The 25847-nt window shown below is 41.8% G+C and overlaps 1 protein-coding gene across 6 annotated transcripts in view; it reads left to right on the plus strand.

The window, feature by feature from the left end:
• COL14A1 (collagen type XIV alpha 1 chain) overlaps nt 1-6158 on the plus strand; it is a 210713-nt gene extending 204555 nt beyond the window's left edge. For 5 of the 6 annotated variants that reach the window (XM_042973272.1, XM_042973271.1, XM_042973275.1 and 2 more), the window contains 3 exons: nt 1734-1811; nt 3449-3604; nt 5253-6158. In XM_042973272.1, coding sequence (XP_042829206.1) covers nt 1734-1811; nt 3449-3604; nt 5253-5332 — 314 coding nt within the window. In that variant the 3' untranslated portion in view covers nt 5333-6158. Of the gene's footprint in view, nt 1-1733; nt 1812-3448; nt 3605-4423; nt 5004-5252 lie in introns of those variants that run through there. The other variant, XM_042973276.1, reaches the window with a different exon arrangement.
• Nucleotides 6159-25847: the final 19689 nt, after the last annotated feature.

The raw sequence follows: 25847 nt of genomic DNA on the forward strand, positions 1-25847 counted from the left end.
TTAGGACACATTTGCATCTGAGAGAACACCTACCAGCTAAAAAGTACTTCTTTCAATTAACTACTAAACTAAGAGCTAAACTGGGAGCTAACTGGGTGATACCTAGTAGATGCACCCAGTGTGGTTTTCTGTCTAAACAACTTGATAGCAACTGAGTATTACATGTTGGTTAGTCTGAGTACGTTGTGTGCTTTTTGAACTCAGATGCAACTATATTTTTACTTTTTAGAAATTACCATCTTCCTTATGGGCTCCTAAGAGAAGAGTCAGACCCAAAACAAGAGGTCGTAACAGGCTCAGTGGTCAATGTGCTGCTCTCTCCCTGCTGTGCTGGTCTCTCCTGAGCTCAGAAAATACCACTAAGGCCACGTGCGATAGGCCTGGGTGTTGGGGAGGCATAGCAGTGGGTGAAGGAGCCCTGATGACCACTAACAAGGAAGGAGCACTTAAATGCCAGGTATACCTTGACCCCAAAAGGTGGTCCCAAGGAACACAGCAGACACCGAAGCTTCAAATCAAGGGACAGTCATTATGTGTGCAGTATAAAAAAAAGCTGTTAGTTGCTCACTGATCTTTCTCTCTCTCTCTCTCTCTCTCTCTCTCTCTGCCAACTATTCCCAGAGCAAATACTACATGAATGCCTTTATTTCTGGAAGTTATAGACCAAGATGTTAAAAGTGATTATTTTCAAGGGCTGAAGTCCTTGCTTGTGGTGTCTTTGAATTTGTCTACAGTGAATACGCGTTGCCTTTAGTAAAAGGGAAAAGTTATTTGTAATTTTAAACATTCTAAATCACTTGCATGCCTGCCCCCTATCAAATTGGTTATTGTCATTTGTTTATGTTTCCTTCTTGGCTTTGCCAATTCATACATAATTTCTCTGTAAGTGTAATTACATACAGATGCAATTCTGCATTCTGCTACTTCAAAGCATTGTTGTACATGAAAAACAGACACCAGAGACCTTCTGTGATATGAGTCTGGGTAACCCGGCCCTCATCTGATGCAACTCTGTCTCTCGGACTGGTGGCCCTCAGTATGACATGTTCTCACCTGTCCAGCAACCTTGTGATAGAAGCTGTTGGGATGATGAGGTGTCAGAGTATATGTTTCTTTGTTTTTCCCCTGTGAAAATGTATAGTTTTGTTAATAGCACTGTAAATTATTTGGAATAAAGAGTCAGCTCAGTGGAAAAGAGACATGAATAGGTTTAGACTTTTATGGGGCTGAATCAGCCAAATCAAACACAGGCTTTCCTGAAGCTTCCAAGTTTTTAATGGAAACTCACGCTCTTCAGAACTTTGCTGCCTAATTATAATTCATGCCTTTTGCAGATACATTACAGAGTGGACCAAAAGGAAAATGTTAGACATGTCCACTTGTGATTTCTATTGTGTTACTCTGGAGTGCCAACTGCATACGTCGAATGGCCTGGTGCGTGCAAAGACACGGGCCGGTTCCTGGCAGGCTGACCCACTTCAGTAGGAAGGAGGAAAATAAACTTGCAGTACCACAAATACGGGCAGCATGCTCAGCCACAGAACTGGGCTCCCCTCTATGACTGTACATGATTCACAGTGTCAGAATTTAATCTCAAAGTCCCCTGGTAACCATCACCCCCAACCAACCCACACCATTCTCTTTACCAGAGAGGTAATTTTTAAGCCTGGAAACATGGAACTACCTAGATTTTTGTCTTAAGGACTTTTCTCTCTTTATTTCCTTCTCAACAGGTCTAACTGGTATCAAAGGAGAAAAAGGAAACCCAGGCATTGGAACCCAAGGTCCAAGAGGCCCCCCTGGACCAGCAGGTAAATCTCTCTACCTAACAGGAAGCTGCACAATGGGTGTCCTAAATCTTTATATTTCACTTGACATCACTGGTGAAGAAAATGGCCGTGTTACATCCTTGCATCTAACTGGAATGGCTGTATTTCTCATTCACTTTATTAGAAGGCCAGTTTGTTAAGTGATGATTCTCCCAGAAGCTTATAGCATATTCTGGGATCCGGTTGGCTTCATGAGTTAGGCTATGCTAGGCTATCCTGAGGTAACAAATCAATCCCAAATGCTTAGTAGATATACATAAAGTTTGAGGTGAGTAAGGTGGCTTTCCCCCATTTTGGAACAAAAGGCTCTTAGGAGAAAGATAAGGAGGCACATCAGCCTTCACCTTCCTACATGGAGAATGACATATGGCACAGCCATGCATATTTCACTGGCTGGAACTAGCCACACTCTCAGCTGAACTGCACGGCAGGCTCCAAATATAGAGGAACACATGGGTATTTGATAAACACTCAGAGTCTCTGCCACCATGGCATTCTTACTGAACGAGTTTTGTGTCAGTTTTGTGCACATTACTATGTGCTTTGACAATGGTCTCTAGATTATCATCCTCATTATTAGAATTATAAGTTTGCAGTTCTATTGGATGTTTATGATCCAGTTTTAGCCACATCGAATCAAATGCTTTACAGATTTTTCTTTCCAGTCTAATGATGATTTTGGAAAGTACTTTTTCTAGGAGGGATTCCTAATGGAATAAATCGACTGAGCATAAATGCTCCTAGCATTAGAGCCTGCGTGAGAGGCTGATCTAGGATCATGTGTTCCACAAAAACAGTGATTGGTGAATGTTGATTGGATGGAATTGAATGTATCTAAGAGCCGCAGCACTTTTCAAATATAAGGGGATACTTGTTCCTAATTTCCATTTAAGTTTTAGTTGAAAGAATATCATTCTTGGTTGAAGAATGCCTTTGAAGCACTATTGGAATCCGGGCCTGAAAGCAAACATAAAAACAAACAAAAACACTCAGCTCAATACACTTCCTAATATCAGAAAACTTTTAGTCTCTCTCCCATTTTCACTCAATCTAAGTTCTCAATTGATATAAGGTAGCCTCAAAGAAATTTTGGATTAGTATTTTAGGCCCGGTTTCAGACTTTTCCTTCTTCTCCTGCAGGATAATTTCTTTCACACTCAGGCTAATTTATTTCGATGATCTGAGGCCATAAAGCAGTATAGATTACGAGGCTGAGATTGAGTGTGTTTGTGTGTGTGCATGTGTGCACGTGTTCATGTATGCCCGTATGCTGGATTCCCACTGAACTGCACTGGGAAACAGGAATTCTGTAATGAAAACCAGGTCGAGAGCGGTATGTTCCTTTCCCTTTAATATCCAAGAGGTGATAGAAAAGAATACATCCATTTTGCTTTCCAGTTTCCTGAGCTGATTGAAAGCACTGACCTCCAGGAGAATGTATGATTACAGTATGATCCAGTTTAGGAATAAAAAACTCAATGAGCAGGGAGAGGCAGACTATCCTAATTGTTAAAATGTGTGAGGTGGCTTTTTTTAAGAGTTAGTTTACTTCTTGGGAGTCTCAAAACTCACTCTGTGATGGTGAAGACCAACTGTTTTCATTTGTTGGTGCTTCTTAGGACCTTCGGGGGAGAGTCGGCCAGGAAGCCCTGGGCCCCCTGGCTCTCCTGGGCCCAGGGGTCCACCTGGTCACCTGGGGGTGCCTGGACCACAAGGTCCTTCTGGCCAGCCTGGATACTGCGACCCCTCTTCGTGTTCTGCCTACGGGGTAGGAGGTAAGTGCCGGCCTCTCGTGGGCTTTGAGCAGTGTTTTGCTACGGTTAGAACTATATGATGGGGGTACAATGAAAAGTAGACCAATTATGGGAGGGAGGCGGAAGTTGAGCACCCTCTCTACCTTAAATTATTCAGAGATATCTTCTATGACGTGCTAATGACTCTAGAGGCTACCCCTTTAAAAACCTTAAGAGGAAAATGAAAATAACCTCATATGTAAATCTTTCTTGTTTACAAATGGCAGTCCACACCTTCTTGGCCTCCGACCTCACGTTTGGTCATTGCGGGGCATGTCTGAACTTTCTTTGGGTGCCCTAATTCTGTGTTACTGCTGTGGTGTGGTCGTGATGCCCTGTAATTTTTTACTCTTGTTTTGGATAAACCTCAAACTTAGAGCTTTCCCTAGCGAGGAGGGCCCCCTAGATTCTTTTGGGTGACCTTCTGCGCACCACATGCATGTTACGTGACCAAAGATAGTTTTAAGAAGAAACAAGAGTGGCCATGCTGTCCTTGCCTCGTTACTAACGACCGGACCGAGACTCTGAAAGATAATGCTTCCTAAAAACATCTGCAGCCTGCATGTCAGCGAGTTGTGCAATGGGACATTTTCTGACATAGTCACTCTTGGAAGCATCAAGAGACATGTTCACAGACTGCTTTGGGGCAATAAACTTATTAGTCAAAGAATTTTAAGTTTTCTGCTTTAGGAGAAATTTAACCTTATTTGCCAGAGGAACTGGTCAGAGTTTTGCTGATGTGTTTTTCTCTGTTCATCTCTTCCCTCCTTGTTCTCTCAAATCTCCCTGTCCCTTGTTAAGATCTGATCCCTTACAATGATTACCAGCACTGAGGTGCATCTCCTCCACTCTGATTACATTGGCCTGGGCAATTGGCTACGGATACAGAACTGTCCTGTTGACTACCACCACCCAGCCCCTGCCCCTAACAATGGGCACCCTGCTTTCCTGCCTCACCTGCTTCCCTCCCTGCCCACTGTCACATCTCTTGCCCTCCCTACTCGAAACACGTACACTGAGAATACTGAAACTTCACCAAATCCCATGGGTCAATTGTATTAGCAACCGACCGCTCTGTATCAGCCTGGCTAAGGGTATATGATTGTGTACCAAGGATTTATCCCTAACTTTTCTATGTGAAGGCTCAGTAGTAGTTGTTGAATGAAGCGTGCCTTCTCCTCTTTCCTGTCCCCGCACAAGACTGGTGGGCATCTTCCTCCCTGACCACCCTACTCTCCATTCTCCTCTGACCCCCTCCCTTCCTGACTGTCCCCTGGTGATGGGTTTCTAACCTGAGATGGGTTTTGGTAAGATTTATTTTTCTGTTACAATTCTGCTGAGATTCAGGGTTCCTTTTGTAAATAAAACACATAATATTTAAGCAGCTGGCTGTGATCTGGTTTTCTAACAATTTCTGCCATGTATCCGTCCCTTCCTTCACTAACCGTCTGAAACCTCCTGGGGAAGGCGCAAGCGGCGTGGTGGGTAAAGGTGGCTACTGCTTTCTACCCAAGCAGGATATCTCTGTAGTTTAGTGACCAAATCTGCCTCTTCCGGACCCACACGAGGAGAGAATATCAGTTTATGGTTCCTGGGTCCTATCAAGTCCCACCCCACTCTTCCTCTCTAGCTCCTCATCCTGATCAACCAGAATTCACTCCTGTCCAAGACGAGCTGGAAGCCATGGAACTGTGGGGCTCGGGGATCTGATAGCCTCCGGACAAATATGAAGACCAGCTACAAGAACTCTTAGAGAAACTTATTCAAGAAGAATGTTGTGATGTGGTTTGTATGCTACCTTTTGGGGGCTCGTTTCATCACCCTAAGTCTCCTTGGGTATTGTTAATATTGCTATCATTAACAAAAAATTGTATTTAAAAAACTCCCTTCATCTATGACACCACAGGATTGACTTCTCTCTGCTATTTTAATGGCATGCCAGATTATTTGTGTGTCCAAAGAAGAGTGCTCAAAGGAAAATTGGCAAAAAAAAAAAAAAAAAAAAAAAAATTGAACACTGGACTCTTTTCTGTGTTAGACGATCTCAAGTTCTAAAATGTATCAAGACAGCTATGATTGTATTCAAAGGAAACAGAGTAAAAATTTAAAGAGATTCAAAGATTATGCCATTTATCTCTATCTCCTATAGCCTTGCTAAAAAGAAAAAGGGATATTATTAGAGAAACTACCTCTTGATTAACTGATCTGCCCGCCTCTGAGATCACTTGGTAACTCGTTTCACTGGTGTCTAAGAATATGTTTTAGACTATAACCTTTCTGAAGTTGGTGACTTTAAAAATAGATTCAGTGTTTCAGTGGTTTTGACCTGTAAAATAATGACTTGCCACCAGTTCTGATGCAAGGAGGTCCAATTTTGATGAACAGTTTATCCAGCAGTATTCCAAGGCTTGCCCTCTTTATCTACATGGATTACTTTGTACATGCAGATAAGTTTTTGCAAACCCATTTCCATTCTCTTTTATAAGCAAATAAAATTTTAAAATAACATCTGTGGGTTCTTTTTACTGCATTTCTAAATGCCACCTTAAACTTTTAGTAGTCTTAGCTGAGTTTTAACCAGAAAAACAACAGTTGGCTTCCTTTAGACAGGCATTCAAATTTTCATTTATTCATTCATTCATTCATTCATTCATTCTCCACTCATCCATTCTGACTGTAGTTAGAAGCTAAACAGAAGAAGCAGTTGACGTGGGCCTAAGGTAGAATTTTATCATTCATTTATAATCCACCAGAAAATTCAAGACTGGTGCTAAATAATTGTTTACCAATAGTTGACTGAAGAGTTGTCTTTTTTCTGATATTAAGAAGAGTCTGAAAAACTCCAGAAAGGAAGAAAGGAAATGAGGGTGAATCTAACCGACTTAACGCCTAAACCATAATATGTCTTTTGCTCACAAAGGAAAAATCTAGATATTTGAGAGATATTTAGGTTCTCTTATCTGCTTGTTGAAAATAAGATGAAAGAGAATTATAAACTTAGCATATGCTCCTTTTCCAGTGGCATCTCCCTAGTAGCAGCTAATTTAAAAGGTAGAGGTGGGGTCATTTATAACCAGAAGTTGGATTCTTCCAAGATCAATGAGGTCTTCTGACCTTCTTCGGTTTCCCTCACCAAACGGATCTGATCCAAGACCTTTCCAGCCAAAGGATTCAAAGGTCTACTTATGTGCCTTTGGGGATCCAGGCAAAGACATTTTTGGTGACTTTTCGGGAAATGAAAGAAGAGAGTGAGCAGATACCCAACAGCACTTTCCTTCTAGTTATGGCAAATCATTCCTCATGTAAGCAGCAGGACTGATGAGGAAGAGAGGTTGCACAAGGGTGAGCAGGATGACTTCACCCAGAATCACGTAAGAGACTAGGGCGTGTCGTTAGTTACATCAGACCTAAGAGAGCCCTCCTTAAATGACTAGGGCATGTTTCGTAGTTACATCAGACCTTTGTATCAGATTTCTTAATCTTTTAACGAGCGAGTAGAGAGAAGAATATTCTGTGTGTTTGGCTCTTGGAAATGCATAGTCTACTGTCATGTCACTAAGAAGACTCTCCAAGTCGGTTATAAACAGTGAAGTATAAGCCACTGGAGGTTCTACTCCATTCATACCATTCTTGAGTTGTTCAGTTACACTTGGATTTGATTTTACTTGGTGGTCTAAATTTGTTTATTTATGCTACAGAAAAGTTTCATTAGTTTGGAAGGTGTCATCACCTAGACCCAGTATATCAGATTTCTGTTGAGTGAAATGTTCAAAATAAAAGGTATAATTCGGATGTAGGACTTTTGTGTTTATAATACATTGCCTTGTTAAAAGCTGGTTTAGAATTGCATTTAAAAAATTTTCTTTTAATGTTTATTTTTGAGAGAGAGAGCGAGAGCAAGCACAAATCGGGGAGGGGCACAGAGAAATGGAGACACAGAATCCGAAGCAGGCTCCAGGCTCTGAGCTGTCAGCACAGAGCCCTATGTGGGGCTCGAATTCATGAACCATGAGAACATGACCTGAGCTGAAGTCAGATACTTAACCATCCGAGCCATCCAGGTGCCCCTAGATTTAAAGTTTTATTTATTTATTTTTGAGAGAGAGAGAGTGAGAGCAAGCAAGGGAAGGACAGAGAGAAAGGGAGAGGAAGAGAATCCCAAGCAGACTCCACACTGCCAGCACGGAGCCTGATGTGGGGCTCGAACTCATGAAACCGAGATCATGACCTGAGCAGAAACCAAGAGTCGGACACTCAACCGATTGAGCCACCCAGGTGCTGCTTGAATTGCATTTTTATTGACTTGCCTATTTTGACAGGAATATATTTATATCTTAATTTATAGTTTATACCATTTGTGAAAGTGTATCTTCTCATATACAGAAAAACATTAGTTTTCAGAATTTTCATCACTTTTGTTAGAAGCTCTCAATTTCTTTTGGGAATAATCATTTAAAGGTAGTATTTCGTATTCAGTAAATACTCGATTTAACTCCAAGACAACTCTCCCTCTTTCATTTCTACCTCCTCTGCCCCACTCCGTCCTCCCATAACCAATCCTGCTGTGTACCAGGAAGTGTTCTAGTTTTTAGGATAAATATATGAATGAGAGAGATGTGGCCTTGTCCTCATGGAGCTTCCTGTCTAGTGCTAGAAAAAGATGGGAAATGAGTGAATAAACGAGCAAAATTTATCTCAAATTGCGATGAATAGTTTAAAAGACACAGGAAAAATGCTGAGAAAGGAATAAAACGAGAATGTAAAAGAGCATTTGCTCCCACCTGGGTGAACAGAGATGACCTCCCTGAGGAGCTGAGATTTAAGTTGACACATGAAGATAAAAAAAGACGAGGAAGGAGGATTCTGGCTCAGATCTTGTCAAATATAAAGTCCCTTTGTCAGGAAGGTGCTTGTTCATGTTCAAGGAGCTAAAAGGCCACTATGGCAGGAGAGTGAACAAGATATGGCTGGCGACCAAAGCAATTTAGGCAGTGTGCCAGTTAGTGATTTGGGTTTTATTTTAAATTCCATGAGAAATGATTGATGGTTTCAACAGAGGAGCGACATGAGCAGTTAGTGAAGGGAAAATGGCTTTTCCATTGAACCATATTGCTGAGCTTGTCTAAAGCTGTCATTGAGCAGTTACTCTAGGCCAGGCCTACTCCAAGGGCTTTAAAGTTGAACCAGTGAGGTTGGGTGTTGGGTGATACTACGCTGTGGTAACAACAGTTCCTAATGTCTCAAGAGCTTAGCACAATATGCATCTATTTCTTGGTTACACAAGAGAGCAGGGAAATGGTCCTTCATGTCTTGGCTCTTTGTTCCACACTGCTTCTGTCTTAGACATTTCCGTATCAACATGTACCTCCATGATTGCCATGAGAAGGAAGAGAAGAGAAGAGAAGCCCTGGAGAATCATCTATCTCAGCTTTCTCCAGAAGTGACACATGTTACTTCTACTCACATTTTGTTGGTCTATGTAAATCACATGAACCTATTTAACTTCATAGAGGTGGGGAAGTACAATCTCCCCACCTGCTAGGAAGCAGAAGAGAACCAGAAATATTGCTGAGAAGCAATAAAAGGTATCACTTAGGTTTTAATTAATTTGATCATCACAGAAACTCAAGAGCTAGTTCACTGTTATCTTAATTGTCCTGGTGAAGAGACAGAAGCACAGAAAAGTTAAGTTACCTGCCCAAGAACACACAGCTAGAAATCAAATGTAGGCATTCTGACTCAAGGTATCCACTCTTTTTATTTTATTTTATTTTTTAAATTTGTATCCAAATTAGTTAGCATATAGTGCAACAGTGATTTCAGGAGTAGATTCCTTAATGCCCCTTACCCATTTAGCCCATCCCCCCTCCCACAACCCCTCCTGTAACCCTCTGTTTGTTCTCCTTATTTAAGAGTCTCTTATGTTTTGACCCCCTCCCTGTTATTATATTATTTTTGCTTCCCTTCCCTTATGTTATCTGTTCTGTGTCTTAAAGTCCTCATATGAGTGAAGTCATATAATACTTGTCTTTCTCTGACTGACTAATTTCACTTAGCATAATACCCTCCAGTTCCATCCATGTAGCTGCAAATGGCAAGATTTCATTCTTTTTGATTGCCGAGTAATACTCCATTGTGTGTGTGTGTGTGTGTGTGTGTGTGTGTGTGTGTGTGTGTGTGTGTGTGTGTGTGTATACATACCACATCTTCTTTATCCATTCATCCATCGATGGACATTTGGGCTCTTTCCATACTTTGGCTATTGAGTGCTGCCATAAGCGTTGGGGTGTATGTGTCCCTTCGAAACAGCACACCTGTATCCCATGGATAAATGCCTAGTAGTGCAATTGCTGGGTCATAGGGTAGTTCTATTTTTAATTTTTTGAGGAACCTCCATACTGTTTTCCAGAGTGGCTGCACCAGCTTGCATTCCCACCCACAATGCAAAAGAGATCCTCTTTCTCCGCATCCTGGCCAACACCTGTTGTTGCCTGAGTTGTTAATGTTAGCCATTCTGACAGGTGTGAGGTGGTATCTCATTGTGGTTTTGATCTGTATTTCCCTGATGATGAGTGATGTTGAGCATTTTTTCATGTGTCAGTTGGCGATCTGGATGTCTTCTTTGGAGAAGCGTCTATTCATGTCTTTTGCCCATTACTTCACTGGATTATTTGTTCTTTGGGTGTTGAGTTTGATCAGTTCTTTATAGATTTTGGATACTAACCCTTTATCTGATATGTCGTTTGCAAATATCTTCTCCCATTCTGTCAGTTGCCTTTTAGTTTTGCTGCTTGTTTCCTTCTCTGTGCAGAAGATTTTTATTTTGATGAGGTCCCAATAGTTCATTTTTGCTTTTGTTTCCCTTGCCTCCGGAGACGTGTTGAGTAAGAAGTTGCTGTGGCCCAGATCAAAGAGGTTTTTGCCTGCTTTCTCCTCAAGGATTTTGATGGCTTCCTGTCTTACATTTAGATCTGTCATCCATTTTGAGTTTGTTTTTGTGTGTGGTGTAAGAAAGTGGTCCAGGTTCATTCTTCTGCATGTCGCTGTCCAGTTTTCCCAGCACCACTTGCTGAAGAGACTGTCTTTATTCCACTGGATATTCTTTCCTGCTTTGTCAAAATTAGTTGGCCATATATTTGTGGGTCTCTTTGTGGGTTCTCTATTATGTTCCACTGATCTGAGTGTCTGTTCTTGTGCTATCAAGGTATCTACTCTTAACCTCTAGATTACTCTGCCTCACATATTGGTAATTCTTACATTTTAATGACAAAAAGAGGTGGAGATTGGGTTTATCCAAGTATAGATGCCTGAACCTTGAGGAATCCCCAAAGATTCTGCTTCCGATTGTCTGGGTTGGAAACTCTACTTTTTTTTTTTTTTTTTTTTTTTTTTTTTTTTCAGACGAGCACTTTAGGTGATCAGTGGACTACAGTTTGAGAAACACTATTTTCAGATCATCTGGTTGCACAGTTGAGAATGGGTTGGAGGGGATTATAGTAGATGAGGGAACATTAATAACACCATTGTCGGGGTCTAATGAAAGCTTGTGGAAGACTGAACCAAGAAGCTGGAATTGACAGGACTCATTAGAAATGGAGACGAGGAGAGGAACATAAGTAGGATAACCCAGGTGTCTGGCATAAGCAGCTGGGTGATAGAGACACATAGATCCCTTTGGGAATCACAGAGTTGGGGCAGGGAGGTAGAAAAGTTCAGTTTAGGAGAGTGTGAGTTGCCAAGTAGGTGATTCGGAGCTTCAGAGAATAATCAGGATTAGAGACATAAATTTAAGGGTCCTATGCATTAGGTAACACTTAAAGGCCACAGGAATGAACGAGATCACCCGGAGAGTTTCCAGCTTCCTACTCTCTCATTTTTTGTTTCCATAGATTCTTTAACCTGTTTTTTTTCTATTCTATTTTGAATTGTTATCTTTCAGCCAAGTAGTCTCCAAACTGTAGCGACAAATAACTAATTGCAAAATGCTTGATGCATGCTCTCTCTTGTTTCTCTATCTTTGACATGCCTTTTTTTTCCTACTTGGAAAGCTCTTCTTTTCTCCCCCACCTCAGTTTAAATGACCTACTTATATTTATACTCAATCTTCAGAACTCAGCCAGGCTCCTCTTTCTGTTTGAAGCCTTCCCTGAAACCCACCGTGACCACCTGGACAGCCTTGACAACCATGGTATCACAGTCCCCTTTTCTAGGTAGTTCTTTAACCCTTATGTCGTACTTTAGGAGGTCTCCAGCTGCCCACGGTGTGCTCAGCACTTGACAGCTGCTCAGTAGATGTTTGTAGAATAATTTCATCCTAGCACAGTTTCATTTATAACCTGTCTTCAGTAGGAAGAATTTTCTCTAGATATAAGCCATGATGTTTGGGAGACAGAAATAATGCCTAGGAACAAACGATCAGCTTCTATAGCGACTTGCAAATTGAAATCTATTAAGTATTTCAGGATTTGAGGAAGAAATATTTAAGTCACGTCTTCCTATAAATGTAGTCATTTATGGGTTCAGGTACTCATCCATCTCTGTGCATGCATCCACCCATCTGTCAGATTTTTGACCCATATCTGCCATGGGTTTAGCCATGGATTGGGGTGATGGAGAAGAAAAGATGAACACGGAGTCATAGGAGCTTCCTAACTTTCTGCTGTAATCTGAAGCAGGTAAGGTAATTTCTACCAGATTAGCGGATAGATTAGCCTATCCCAGGCTAAAATGTTCAGATTTCTGCCTGAAGACACTAGGAAATTAGTGGGTATCTAAGCAAATGAGCAACCCGATTGGGCTTATCATTTGAAGGCACAATTTTGATACAATGTATATGATAGACGGGTGTTGGATAAGATCAAGGAAGGAAAAAAAGACATTTAATGAAGGCTTCCCATTTGCTAGCTTCTGTTCTGGATACCTTAGATTCAGTTGACTTTCACACATTAAGGTATTTCCTTTTTACAAAGGATCAAACACATAAGGTAAGTAACACGTCCAATGTTTACACACCTACAAGAAAGGATTCTAATTCTGGTTGCTCCCACAGCTCATGGCCCCTTCCCTGGGTATACCATGCTGCCTGTTGCAGTGGATCAGATGGCGAGGGCCTGCACCACAGCAGTGCAGTGGGGAATAGGAGGAGGGGTTGGCTTTGAGAACACAGGAAGAAGTACAATGAGCAGAAGTTGATGACTGATGGGAGAAGGGGGGAGGGGTCACAGGCAGAAGGTAAGAATGGCTTCAAGATTTCAAGTTCGGGAGGGAAAGCAAATGACAATTTCGCTAAGGGAGATAGAAAGTTGAGGAGGAAGAGAGAAGGGCTTCAGGATAGCATATTGGTTTTGAGGTTTTCCTGCCTTTTTTCCAAAGTACAATATTAGTAGATAAATAGGGACTTAGAAGGATGATACAGGGTGGGGTGGCTTGGGATGACACATTTAAACTATAACAGCCTGGCAGGACTTAATCTCTTTAGGCTGTCCCCAACAGAAGTGCGGTTCAGGTGCAGAGTGGAGGTTTCCAAGGTGTGAACCAAAATACTTAGTTAAAAAAAAAAATCGCAACTTTTTATTCTGATTTGATGTGGCGTTGGAAACACTGACATTAAAGGTTCATTTGTGCTAGACAAGCTCAGAGTTCAGAGAACTCCTTTGCTACAAAATCCTGGTTCTTCTAGACTCTTTAGAATAACTCTGTCACCATGAAAAATGAACTGCATGAATAAGTTTGCAGTAATTTTATATTATTTGTCAGATTAAATAATTTTATTATCCATGTGGCTGATACAAGATATTCAGCTGTATTGTTAAATAAAGGAAAGCCGATTGCTGAACGGTACGCATGATATTTATCTATTATTCTGTTCGTCTATCCATAACGAGATTGGGGTGAATAGACACTTAACTATGGTCATCCCCTGTATACGAGATTGTAGGGAACTTTCCATTTTTTAAGTGAAGTGTTGATTTCATGGAAATGCTGATGTTTTAACATTCTGTATTGTGTGAAAAATATTGTGCAATAAGCATGTGCTCTCAGAAGCTTCATACTTTACAGGAAACTCACAAACAATTTTAGAATAAAATTCTGTTTGACAAAAGATTACCTTTTTAATATCATCATCATTACTAATGACTTGGCATAAGTGAAGAAAAATGAGAGAAATATGGTAGGCAATGATTTTTATTTTATTTTATTTTATATTTTATTTATTTTTTATTCTCAAGTTAGTTAACTTACAGTGTAGTCTTGGCTTCAGGAGTAGAACCCAGTGATTCATCACTTACGTATAACCTCCAGTGCTCATCCCAACAAGTGCCCTCTTTAATGCCCATCACCCACTTACCCCCCACCCCCATCAACCCCTAGTTTGTTCTCTGTATTTAAGAGTGTCTTACGGTTTGCCTCCCTCCCTGTTTTTATCTTATTTTTCCTTCCCTTTCCCTGTGATCATTGGTTAAGTTTCTAGAAGCAGAATAAAAGGGGCAGGAGGCTGAATGCATTATCAAGAGGGGTGGAATGATCTGCTTGGTTTGGTAGCATTTGTAGATGCATAAACGTTAGTCATGACTTATTTTTTCTCTGTATGTTGCTAAGTAATAAAAAGCATACGCTGGCACAAGTAACCGTATTTTGTTATTTGTTTGTTTCTTTGTTTACTTGCATTTTATCTTACTGATTAGAAAATGTCCCATGTGGTGAAATTCAGCTTCATTAAGTTAAAAGAAGTTTCATAATGAATTCCAGAGAGGTAAAAATGTCTTTTTTCTGGGTCTAAAATGAATGTTATATGGTAACAAAGCAAAACTAATGGAGCAGGACAGAAAAGAAGAGTGTAATTACTGAAGACATCTATCTCCATTTTTCACCCTCCTGTCATCTGGCCCAAATTCAGTGAATCCTGATGAAACGGTACCCCTGGTATGCTCTAAAAACCACGTCACAAAATCATCGACCAGCTCAGCTTTCACTATGAGAAATCCTCTTTCTTTGAATGTTCCTGAATAGATCCGTTGAAGAGAATTCGGTGATTAGGACATCCGTGTGTTTCCACTTTACCTGTCCTTTCTCATGTACTGCTCACATTATGCCTGTGAACTGGCAAGTGGAGAGGCCAAAAGGATTAGACTTCACCAATGGAGTTCTTTTTCTACACGTTCCATCTATCAGATTTGGACACCCTGAGAAGCCCCGCTGACTAGATCTCCATTGTCAACTGGCTGCCTGCTCGTGTCCTTGGAGTGCTGCCAGCAGGTTCTATCTCGGATTCAACTCTCAAGTGTAAGCATGTTTTATCAAACCAGGAGAGAGCCACGGCTCTCCTGACTGAGAGCAACAGAAAAGCTAGGGGGAAAAAATGGATACAGTTCAAAAGCTGACCGTGCAGGGAGCAGGAGCAGTCTGTCCACATTCTGCAGCTTTGGGGATGTTTACTTTTCTTCTCCTGAAGGGTCTACCGTTCTGTGTCTGGTGTGTTTTCTAATGGAATTGGAAACATACCTGCATGGCTTAAAGGTAGCGTTCGAGGATGGGGAGTGATCAAAGTGGCCATGAACCTGGAAGCTTGGCATTGTGGAAATAAAATGATGGCTTCTATCGTCATTTTTCTAGATTGCTTAACAGTGATATTTATGATTATCAGAAGGTTGTGGTTTGGACACCCATTTTGAATCTTGACACTTACTTGGTTTTTGAATTTTTATTCCTATCAAAGCAAGCACTTGACGACAGCAAAAGCAAGTGTGTTTGAAAACAATCGCCTGCTTTGTTACTTGTTAGGGACTGTATTATCTTGGACTTCTTGTCCATACATTCTTTCCTTAACTGATTAAAGTCTTGATTTCTTTTATTTTTATTTTTTATTTTTGAGAGAAAGAGAGCAGGGGAGGGACAGAACAGGGGATAGAGAATCCGAAGCAGGCTCTGCGCTAACAGTGGTGAGCCCAACGTGGGGATCAAACTCATGGACCATGAGGTCATGACCTGAGCTGAGGTCGGACGCTCAACCGACTGAGCCACCCAGGGGCCCTAAAATCTAGATTTAATACCTTCCTAACTCTGGTATCACCAACGAGACACTTAACATCTCATGTACAGATAATTTCCTCTTGGCTTCTGTGTTAGAGACTGGCTTGCTTCAGCCAAAGTTGTATTCTCTTCTTTTTAAAAAAAAATTTTTTTTAATGTTTATTCATTTTTGAGAGACAGAGCATGAATGGGGAAGAGGCAGAGAGAGGGAGACACAGAATCTGAAACAGGCTCCAGGCTCTGAACTGTCAGCACAGAGCCCGACGTGGGGCTCAAACTCACAAACTGAGAGATCCTGACCTGAGCCACAGTCCGACGCTCAACCGACGGAGCCACCCAGGCGCCCCATATTCTCTTATTCTTGAATACAAATTAGATTTTTATTGCTCAGTATGGCCATATGGCATGTTATCAACCAATGAAATACATATGTGACTTCTGAGTTAAGGGAGTTAAGATGTGTGTGAGCATGTGTCTTGTCTACCTGCTTCTTTACCGTTTGCTACCTGAATGCAGAGGACTCCAAGGTCTTTTAGGAGGCTGGAGTCATAAGATGGAAGGGGTTTGGGTTCCAGAATGACTTTGTGGAAGGCCAGTGACTGATTTGGAACATCTGTGTTACATTACCAAAAAATAAACTTTTATAGAGTAACAACAGCCCAGAAATATGTGTGTGTGTGTTATATTAGCTAGTATTACCATAGCTAATATAGCTGCTGTTACTCATGCAACAAATATTTATTAGACTATGAGTCTATGTTCCAGACACTCTTTCAGTGGTTTCCGTGAGCCACACACTGTGTGAGGTGCTGGGGACACACAAAAGAAAAGATGCATTTTCTGCCTTCAATAAGCTCAACTTGTCAGTGGAGACGTAAGCAATTACAACACAATATATTGGTTAAATTGGATGCCTTATAGGGGACAGAGACAGCAAGGGAGAAGAAATACTTCAGAATGCTTGGAAAGAACAGATGTATGAGCATTGGTGGAAATAGGATTGGTAGAGGATAACTGAACAGGGTTTGTTCCGTGGCATAGAGGCATGAGGCATGAGGACATGCTTGTTTGGCAATTACCAATACTGAAGAAGGACTGAAATGTAAAGTCCAACAATAGGAGTGGATGGAGGTGAGAATGGAGTGGTGGGCTTACAAAAATCTGACGGGAGTGGCGCCTGCGTGGCTCAGTCGGTTAACCACCATCTGACTCTTGATTTCGGCTCAGATTATAATCTCATGGTCATGAGATCGGGCCCCACATAGGGCTGTGCACTGGGCGTGGAACCTGCTTAAGATGCTAACCGCTGTGCCCCTCCCCCTCACACCTCTCTTTAAAAAAAAAAAAATTCTGAGGTTTTATAGGCCTTACTAAGATGTGTGGATTTTAAGCCAGGTGACAGGGAATCACCAAAGTATTTTGGTTTGGGGGGTGAGTGAAACGAAGAAACCTCTATGTTACAAGTGTCTCCTTGGCTTCAATACCAGGATGGATTTCAGTGTGTGTTGGCTTGAGTTCTTTTGGACAAGACACAGATTTCAGGGCAGGTAGTTTATGTGGGAGGCGCTGTAAAGAAACAGCAGTGAAGAGCAGAGCAAATGAGACAGGAACAAGGGAGAGCCAATGTGAAGAGATATAATCAGGGCTGTCGGCACCTGTAGGCCATGGGGATTCGGTTCCTTCACGCCCTCTGAGGAATGAGAGATTGCTTCTTACAGTTGTCTCCAGAGGGTGGGAGGCTGACGCTTTCCTTCTCTGACCTTTGTCTCCCACTGGTTGAGCCTTGCTTTCTGGCGTATTCGCTGCTAACCTCGGGGACTGCCTGCATGAGTGTATTATGAGGCAGAAAGTAGAAGCTCCTAGCATATGCATGAGACACGACACTGCCGGCAGGGTTGAGTCTGAGCTGGCAGAACTATCCACCATAACTCCGGAGAAGCCGTAGGTGAGCCGAAGGGATGTGCAGCATAAGGGTAGGAATGTGAATCCAGGAGACTAGTTAGGAACCATTGCAATTTGCCCAAGTTATCACATACATTTGAAACACTGGAATGTGCTTATGGAGGAACAACTATATATCCCTGGAGTGTTTCAGACCTTTGGAATATATCAGCAAGCACGGCACCCACAAATCTCTATCTCATTGAGCTTATATTCTAGTGGGAATGACAGAAAATAAATAATCAACCTAATAAGTATGTAAACGACACACACACATAGGAAGAACGTGTTATGGAAAAATAAAGGTAAGAGGATTAAAGAAGCTGAAGATGAGAAGGGAGAGGGCTACAGCTTTTTTTTAAATTTTTTTATTTCATTTTATTTTTTTAACGTTTATTTATTTTTGAGAGACAGAGTGTGAGCAGAGAGGGGAGGGGCAGAGAGAGAGGGAGATGATATAGAATCCCAAGCAGGCTCCAGGCTCTGAGCTGTCTGCACAGAGCCTGAGATGGGGCTCGAACCCACCAACGGTGAGATCGAGACCTGAGCAGAAGTCAGACGCTAAGCCAACTGAGCCACCCAGGTGCCTCCTCCTTTTTTTTTTTTCTTAATGTTAATTTATTTTGAGAAAGAGAGCATGCCCACAAGCAGGGGAGGGGCAGAGAGAGGGAGAGAGAGAATCCCAAGCAGGCTCCACACTGTTAGCACAGAGCCTGCATGGGACTCAGTCTCATGAACCAGGAGATCTGAGATCTGAGATCATGATCTCAGATGACCTGAGCTGAAATCAAGAGTCAACACTTAACTGACTGAACCACCCAGGCACACTGAAGGCTGTAATTATGTGTATATATATATATATATATATACGTATATATATATATGTATATATACACATATATATATATATGTGTATATATACATATATATATATACGTATATATATATATATATATAAATTTATTGTCAAATTGGTTTCCACACAACACCCAGTACTTATCCCAACAGGTGCCCTCCTCAATGCCCATCACCCACTTTCCTCTCTCCCCCACCCCCCATCAACCGTCAGTTTGTTCTCAGTATTTAAGAGTCTCTTATGGTTTACCTCCTTCCCTCTCTGTAACTTTTTTCCCCCATTCCCCCCCCACCCCTGGTCTTCTGTTAAGTTTCTCAGGATCCACATATGAGTGAAAACATATGGTATCTGTCCTTCTCCGCCTGACTTATTTCATGTAGCATAATACTCTCCAGTTCCATCCATGTTGCTACAAATGACCAGATTTCATTCTTTTTCTCATTGCCAAGTAGTATTCCATTGTGTATATAAACCACATTTTCTTTATCTATTCATCAGTTGATGGACATTTAGGTTCTTTCCATAATTTGGCTATTGTTGAAAGTCCTGCTATAAACACTGGGGTACAAGTGCCCCTATGCATCAGTACTCCTGTATCCCTTGGGTAAATTCCTAGCAGTGCTATTGCTGGGTCATAGGGTAGGTCTATTTTTAATTTTTTTGAGGAACCTCCACACTGTTTTCCAGAGTGGCCGCACCAGTTTGCATTCCCACCAACAGTGCAAGAGGGTTCCCCTTTCTCCACATCCTCGCTAGCATTTATAGTCTCCTGATTTGTTCATTTTAGCCACTCTGGCATGAGGTGGTATCTGAGTGTGGTTTTGATTTGTATTTCCCTGATGAGGAGTGACACTGAGCACCTTTTCATGTGCCTGTTGGCCATCTGGATGTCTTCTTTAGAAAAGTGTCTATTCATGTTTTCTGCCCACTTCTTCACTGGATTATTTGTTTTTTGGGTGTGGAGTTTGGTGAGTTCTTTATAGATTTTGGATACTAGCCCTTTATCCGATATGTCATTTGCAAATATCTTTTCCCATTCCTTCGGTTGCCTTTTAGTTTTGTTGATTGTTTCCTTTGCTGTGCAGAAGCTTTTTATCTTGATGAGGTCCCACTAGTTCATTTTTGCTTTTAATTCCCTTGCCTTTGGAGGTGTGTTGAGTAAGAAATTGCTGCAGCTGAGGTCAGAGAGGTTTTTTTTCCTGCTTTCTCCTCTGGGTTTTGATGGTTTCCTGTCTCACATTCAGGTCCTTCATCCATTTTGAGTTTATTTTTGTGAATGGTGTAAGAAAGTGGTCTGGTTTCATTCTTCTGCATGTTGCTGTCGAGTTCTTTCAGCACCATTTGTTAAAGAGACTGCTTTTTTTCCATTGGATATTCTTTCCTGCTTTGTCAAAGGTTAGTTGGCTATACTTTTGTGGGTCCAGTTCTGGAGTCTGTATTCTATTCCATTGGTCTATGTGTCTGTTTTTGTGCTTATACCATACTGTGTTGATGATTACAGCTTTGTAGTAGAGGCTAAAGTCTGGGATTGTGATGCCTCCTGCTTTGCTTTTCTTCTTCAATATTACTTTGGCTATTTGGGGTCTTTTGTGGTTCCATACAAATTTTAGGATTGCTTGTTCTAGCCTCGAGAAGAATGCTGGTACCATTTTGATTGGGATTGCATTGAATGTGTAGATTGCTTTGGGTTGTATTGACATTTTAACAATATTTATTCTTCCAATCCATGAGCATGGAATATTTTTCCATTTCTTTGTATCTTCTTCAATTTCCTTCATAAGTTTTCCATAGTTTTCAGCATACAGATCTTTTACATCTTTGGTTAGGTTTATTCCTAGGTGTTTTATGATTCTTGGTGCAATTGTGAATGGGATCAGTTTCTTTATTTGTCTTTCTGTTGCTTTATTATTGGTGTATAAAAATGCAATTGATTTCTGTACATTGATTTTGTATCCTGCAACTTTGCTGAATTCTTGTATCAGTTCTAGCAGACTTTTGGTGGAGTCTGTTGGGTTTTCCATGTAGAATATCATGTCATCTGTGAAAAGTGAAAGTTTGACTTCTTCTTTGCCACTTTTGATGCCTTTTATTTCATTTTGTTGTCTGCTGATGCTAAGACTTCCAACACTGTGTTAAACAACAGAGGTGAAAGTGGACATCCCTGTTGTGTTCCTGATCTCAGGGGGAAAGGTCTCAGTTTTTCTCCATTGAGGATGATATTAGCTGTGGGCTTTTCATAAATGGCTTTTATGATGTTTAAGTATGTTCCTTCTATGCTGACTTTCTCGAGGATCTTTATTAAGAAAGGATGCTGTATTTTGTCAAATGCTTTTTCTGCATCGATTGACAGGATCATATGGTTCTTATCTTTTCTTTTATTAATATGATGTATCACATTGATTGATTTGGAAATATTGAACCAGGCCTGCAGCCCAGGAATGAATCCCACTTGATCATGGTGAATAATTCTTTTTATATGCTGTTGAATTCGATTTGCTAGTATCTTGTTGAGAATTTTTGCATCCATATTCATCAGGGATATTGGCCTGTAGTTCTCTTTTTTTGCCAAAGGCTATAATTTTAAATAAGATCGTCAGAATAGGCTTTTTGAATAGTGATATTTGGGAGTAAAGACTTGAAGGAGGGAAAGAATTAGCCATGGGGATAGCATTCCTGGTAGGGGGAATGGTGAGAGCATAGGCCCTTGATGAGAAGGTGCCTGGTATTCCAGAAGCAACAAGGAGTTAGTATGGCCAAGCAGGAGGAGTAGAAGAAGGTTGTAGGAGATGAGATTAGAGCGGTCACTGAGGGCCAGATTATATATTGGCCTACGAGCCATGGTATAAAATGTTGGCTTTTATTCTGAGGTAAGTGGAAAGTGTGGAGGTCATTTGAGACCTTCAAGAAGCAGTTTTGGTAGAATGGAGAGGGCGAAAGTTTGAGAGAATTGAGGAGAAGAAGAGGGGCTAAAAAATGGAGATAGCAAATAATATTCCGGTCTTTGGCTGACAAAAGGGGCAAAGAAATAGGAGTGTATGGTGTGAAAAGCAGGGTCAAGAAAAACTTTTTTTTTTTTACTCCCCTAAGAGGATTCAAATTTGTTTCCTTTTCCTCTTTATTTCACCCTTTGGCACACTTGGGAGAGGGAAGCTCCAGGTGAGTGCCCAGAGGGTTGGTTAAAGGATGAAGGTGGATCACCTCTTTATTTCCCATGCTATTCAGTCAAAAATCCTACTGGCTCTGGCTTAAAAACAGAATCCAACCTCTTCTTCCCATTGCACTTTGGGTAAATTACATGTCGAACATAAATATAAAAAATATCCACTTCCCTGCCCTTTACCTCTAAGGGAGCAAAGTACCTCCCAAGCCCTTGACTTTGCCTCGGAAGACATCAGCCAGCAGGGCACACAAGCATGACGTGCACTGGCTTATGGGATGTCCCTGCACATTAACACAACCAGAGGTTTGACATTTGCTTGCATGCTTAGGCTTGGTTTCTTGTGTTTCTGCCTTTCACCATGAGAACGTGCCTCAGGTAGTCACTGGCCCAAAGATAGCCACAGACATGTGGAACAGACCTGGGCCCAAACTGTGGCTTGAAGGCAAGCCCAGTCCAAGTTGGCTGGACCCCAGGCATCTTGCACACACATGAGAGAGAGATAGAGACAGAGAGAGGTGGGGGGGGGGGCGGGGAGAGAGAGAGAAAAGATGATTGCTTTGGAGTGGTGTTATCCAAGATGGTTGTGGCAGTAGATGAGAGATCGCATACTTAACACCAACGCTTATAACTTGTAAATAACCTATATGTATGTAACACATTATGTTTGCTTTCTGCATCCCTTTCTAGAATGTAGACTCCGATATGAAGCTGACACCAGTTCCAACATGTGTTTTTTTCTTTAACACCTCAAGTAATTCACTCAATTCTCTGTGGACACTGATCAATGTCCCACAGATTCAATGCGGTGCTGACACTTTCCCGGAGATAGTCAGATCCTACAGGCTAAGGGTTCAGTCCCACAAAACTGCCCCCGCTTCAATGCCAGTCACAAATCCAGGTTGTCACCTGTGCTTTCTGACTGGTTATAAATCAGAGGTTCCCATGACCCCCTCCTTGGACTGGAATAATTTGCTAAAGCGGCTCACAAAACTCAGGAAGCCCATTTATTTGCTAGATTACCAGCTTATTACAAAGGGTATTAAAGGATATGAATCAACAGCTAGTGAAGTGACACATAGGGGTAGGTCCCAAACACAAGAGCTTCTGTCCCCATGGAGTTTGGGGCCCAGCAGGTGCGCATGTAGATGTGTTTTGATTCACCAATCTGGAAGCTCTCAGAACCCTGACCTTTGGGGTATTTTACAGAGGCTTTATTACAGAGGCATGATTGGTTAACTCATTGATCGTTGGTGATTTATTCAACTTCCAGTCCCTCTCTTCTCCCTGGAGGTCCGAGGGTGGGGCTGAAACGTCCAATCTGATCATGTGGTTGGTTCTCCTGGCAACCAATCCCCATCCTTAGGTGTGGTCCCAAAGTCATCTCATTAACATAACAAAATACATCATTACCACTCTCAGCACTGAGGAAATTCCAAGTTTTCACTCTGTGCCAGGAATAGGACGAAGACCAAATATATACATTTCTTATTGTAAATCACAGAAGCACACCATGATAGCAGGAAACTTATTCACATCTCTATTTCGAGAACCTAGAATAGTTTCTGGAACATAAATATTGGTTGAATGAATGAAATATAGCAGCTGATCCTTTGTTAATACAGACTGGAGAGTTGGCTGATTAATCACCGGTTCCAAGGTTTAGACTTCTGGGTCCAATTTTCTGAAGGATACACACATTCATATTTCTCCATGACTTACTGGCTCTACATATACACAGTGCTGGTAACGGCACATAGTAATGAAATAACTGGTAATATTTTTCTCACAAGTTATAAAAATATTTTATTTGGATTTTGTGAATTTGCCAAAAAGTCAAAGGTAGTTGCTTTTACTCAGAATTCTCTCTAAATATCAAGACCCTCTTTAGTCCTGTGATTGCCAAAGAAGATGTCAGATGACATTATCATTTCAGAGTGTTAATTGAATATAGGTTGATGAGCTGGAGCCCCACAACAGCAACCTATAAAGCACAGGTGTTGCCTGTGAAACACTAGTCTTCTAGCAGCCACCGTTTGCAAGGCTTTAATAAGTATTAACTTTGGAATTGAAAAGTCAGCGCAGTAAAAGCGAAGTTAAGCCTTGAAGCAGAAATCTGTTTGAAATCAAAGGGTCTCTCGTGGACCAAATGGCACTGATACAAATGTGTGTCTCCTTCTGAGGTCCTGTTTACACTGTCTTCGTGTGGAAAACGAATCCTAAACTTCTTGGCAGCCTCCTAATAGAAGTTTGGGCTCAGGTGGAGCCCAAAAACCATCTGTTTTACCGGTAGCTGATCCCAGCTTTACATCCTCGTAAGGCGAGGCCCCGAGCAGTCGCGAGGCTGTAAAACTACTCAACTCTCTTATTTCAGCGTTTGGGGCAGAAAGGGAAATACCATTTCTCTGTAAGAGCCTGTATTTAAGTTGAAATGTAGCCTTAATGTCTGTCTTGGAAAGATCAGACCTTCTTACATAGGGTTTTATCCAATTCAAACTCAGCCTTGTAGAGCCTGGCAGCAGAACTCCTCCTGGGGCTCTAAGGCTTTGCAGACTCAGAACTTGCTACCTGTTCCATGGGGGAGTTTTCAGCCAGGAGAGACATGGACTTTTCATGTTGTTCTTGGCTGCATGTGGTACTAACCCCGTTCTGCAGGGGAAGGTCAGAAAACAAATCATGCAGCGTAGAAAAAAGATGGGGCACAAGCATAGCGCCGGTGTCTGGATCCAGGAGGGAATTCGTCGTAAAGGAATGAACCATCGTGGGGATCTGATAACGGCAATTTGCGTGTGTGTGTGTGTGTGTTTTTTAAAGTCTTCTTCATCTAAGTTAAACCTTACAAGTAAAACAAAATTCTGCTCTTCACTTTTAAAGATGGCGGCATTGCTTCATTACCACAACCCTTGCCTCTGGGTCAGTGCATGGCCCAGTCTGTCCAAATCAAGAGACATTATCAGTCTCACCGAGCACAGTTCTTTGTACTCAGTACGTGTAGAATGGTAATTAGGACAGGAACGGAAAGGATTGCATTCTGGGCAATGACGGCTTAAAAGACCTGCTTTAGAACTAGTTTATCTTGACCCACCTACGAGATGCAGATTGAATCCCGGAGAGAGCCCATGCCTGGAGATGAGGGCAGGCTGTGGCAACAGCACCACTGTGCCCCAGTGAGGAGGCCTTCCAGCGAGGTGCTCTCTATGTCAGCTCAGACATGACAAGGGGATGGCACTGGACTTCTGTACAGTATTTCCCATGTGGTCACTTCTGCTGGAGCTGGGGGAGACTGTGACTTCTTAGCACCCTGCAAGGGTCAGTCCGACAGGAGGATGTGCCAAACCAGCAATTACAGTGAGTACAGCCATCGGCCCTACGGCATGGCATATGCATTCCTAAACAAATAATCCCTGCCTGGTGGAATTCTGCACTCCCCCAAATAACGGGGCTTTTGGGAAAAAGGGGAGCTGGGGCAGAAAGCTCACACATTGCACTGTCTTGTGATATTAGAAAACAACCACAATTTTAAACATAAGCTCCTGGGGCGCCTAGGTGGCTGAGTCAGTTACGTGCCCGACTTCGGCTCAGGTCATAATCTCACAGTTCCTGAGTTCAAGCCCTGCGTAGGGATCTGTGCTGACAGCTCAGAGCCTGGAGGCTGCTTCGGATTGTGTGTCTCTCTCTCTGCCCCTCCCGCACTTGTGTTTTTTTTTCCCCCTCTCTCAAAAATAATCATTAAAAAAAAAAAAAAAACCCAAGTTCCTAATAGAGAAACATTATAGTAAATATAGAATGTTATTTTGGCAACACATGAAGTTTGTTTAGTGGAGGTGTTTATAGTGAGGAGTGGTAGCTTTTGAAATATAGAAAATAGGGAAGAGGAAGAATACAGTTTTTCAAATGAAATGGGGTACCAGAGGTACACGGCTACGGCTTGTTGTGTTTTTCGTTCCTCTGTATTAGCTTAAGACAGAAACCCAAGTTTTATTCTTTTGTTAGTCTTGCCTTCTCGCGAAGAAGCGGTTCGTGTGGCTCCAAATGAGACGAGGTGACAAGGTGCTCTCCTGCTCCATCAGATTTGGGGTGATCTTCAACCTACAGCAAATGAGTGCTTTTCAGCTTTCAGTTCCCCCGAAAGCAGGGGATTCGTGGGAAGATTAAGCTCCTGCTTCTTTTGTTCTCAGCGTTGGCACCTGTTCGTCAGTGTGCTGAAGGCCGCCTGGCTCCTGCAATATCACACTTTGTCT

Source organism: Panthera tigris, chromosome F2, assembly GCF_018350195.1.
Source record: "Panthera tigris isolate Pti1 chromosome F2, P.tigris_Pti1_mat1.1, whole genome shotgun sequence".
Taxonomy (NCBI): Eukaryota; Metazoa; Chordata; class Mammalia; order Carnivora; family Felidae; genus Panthera; species Panthera tigris.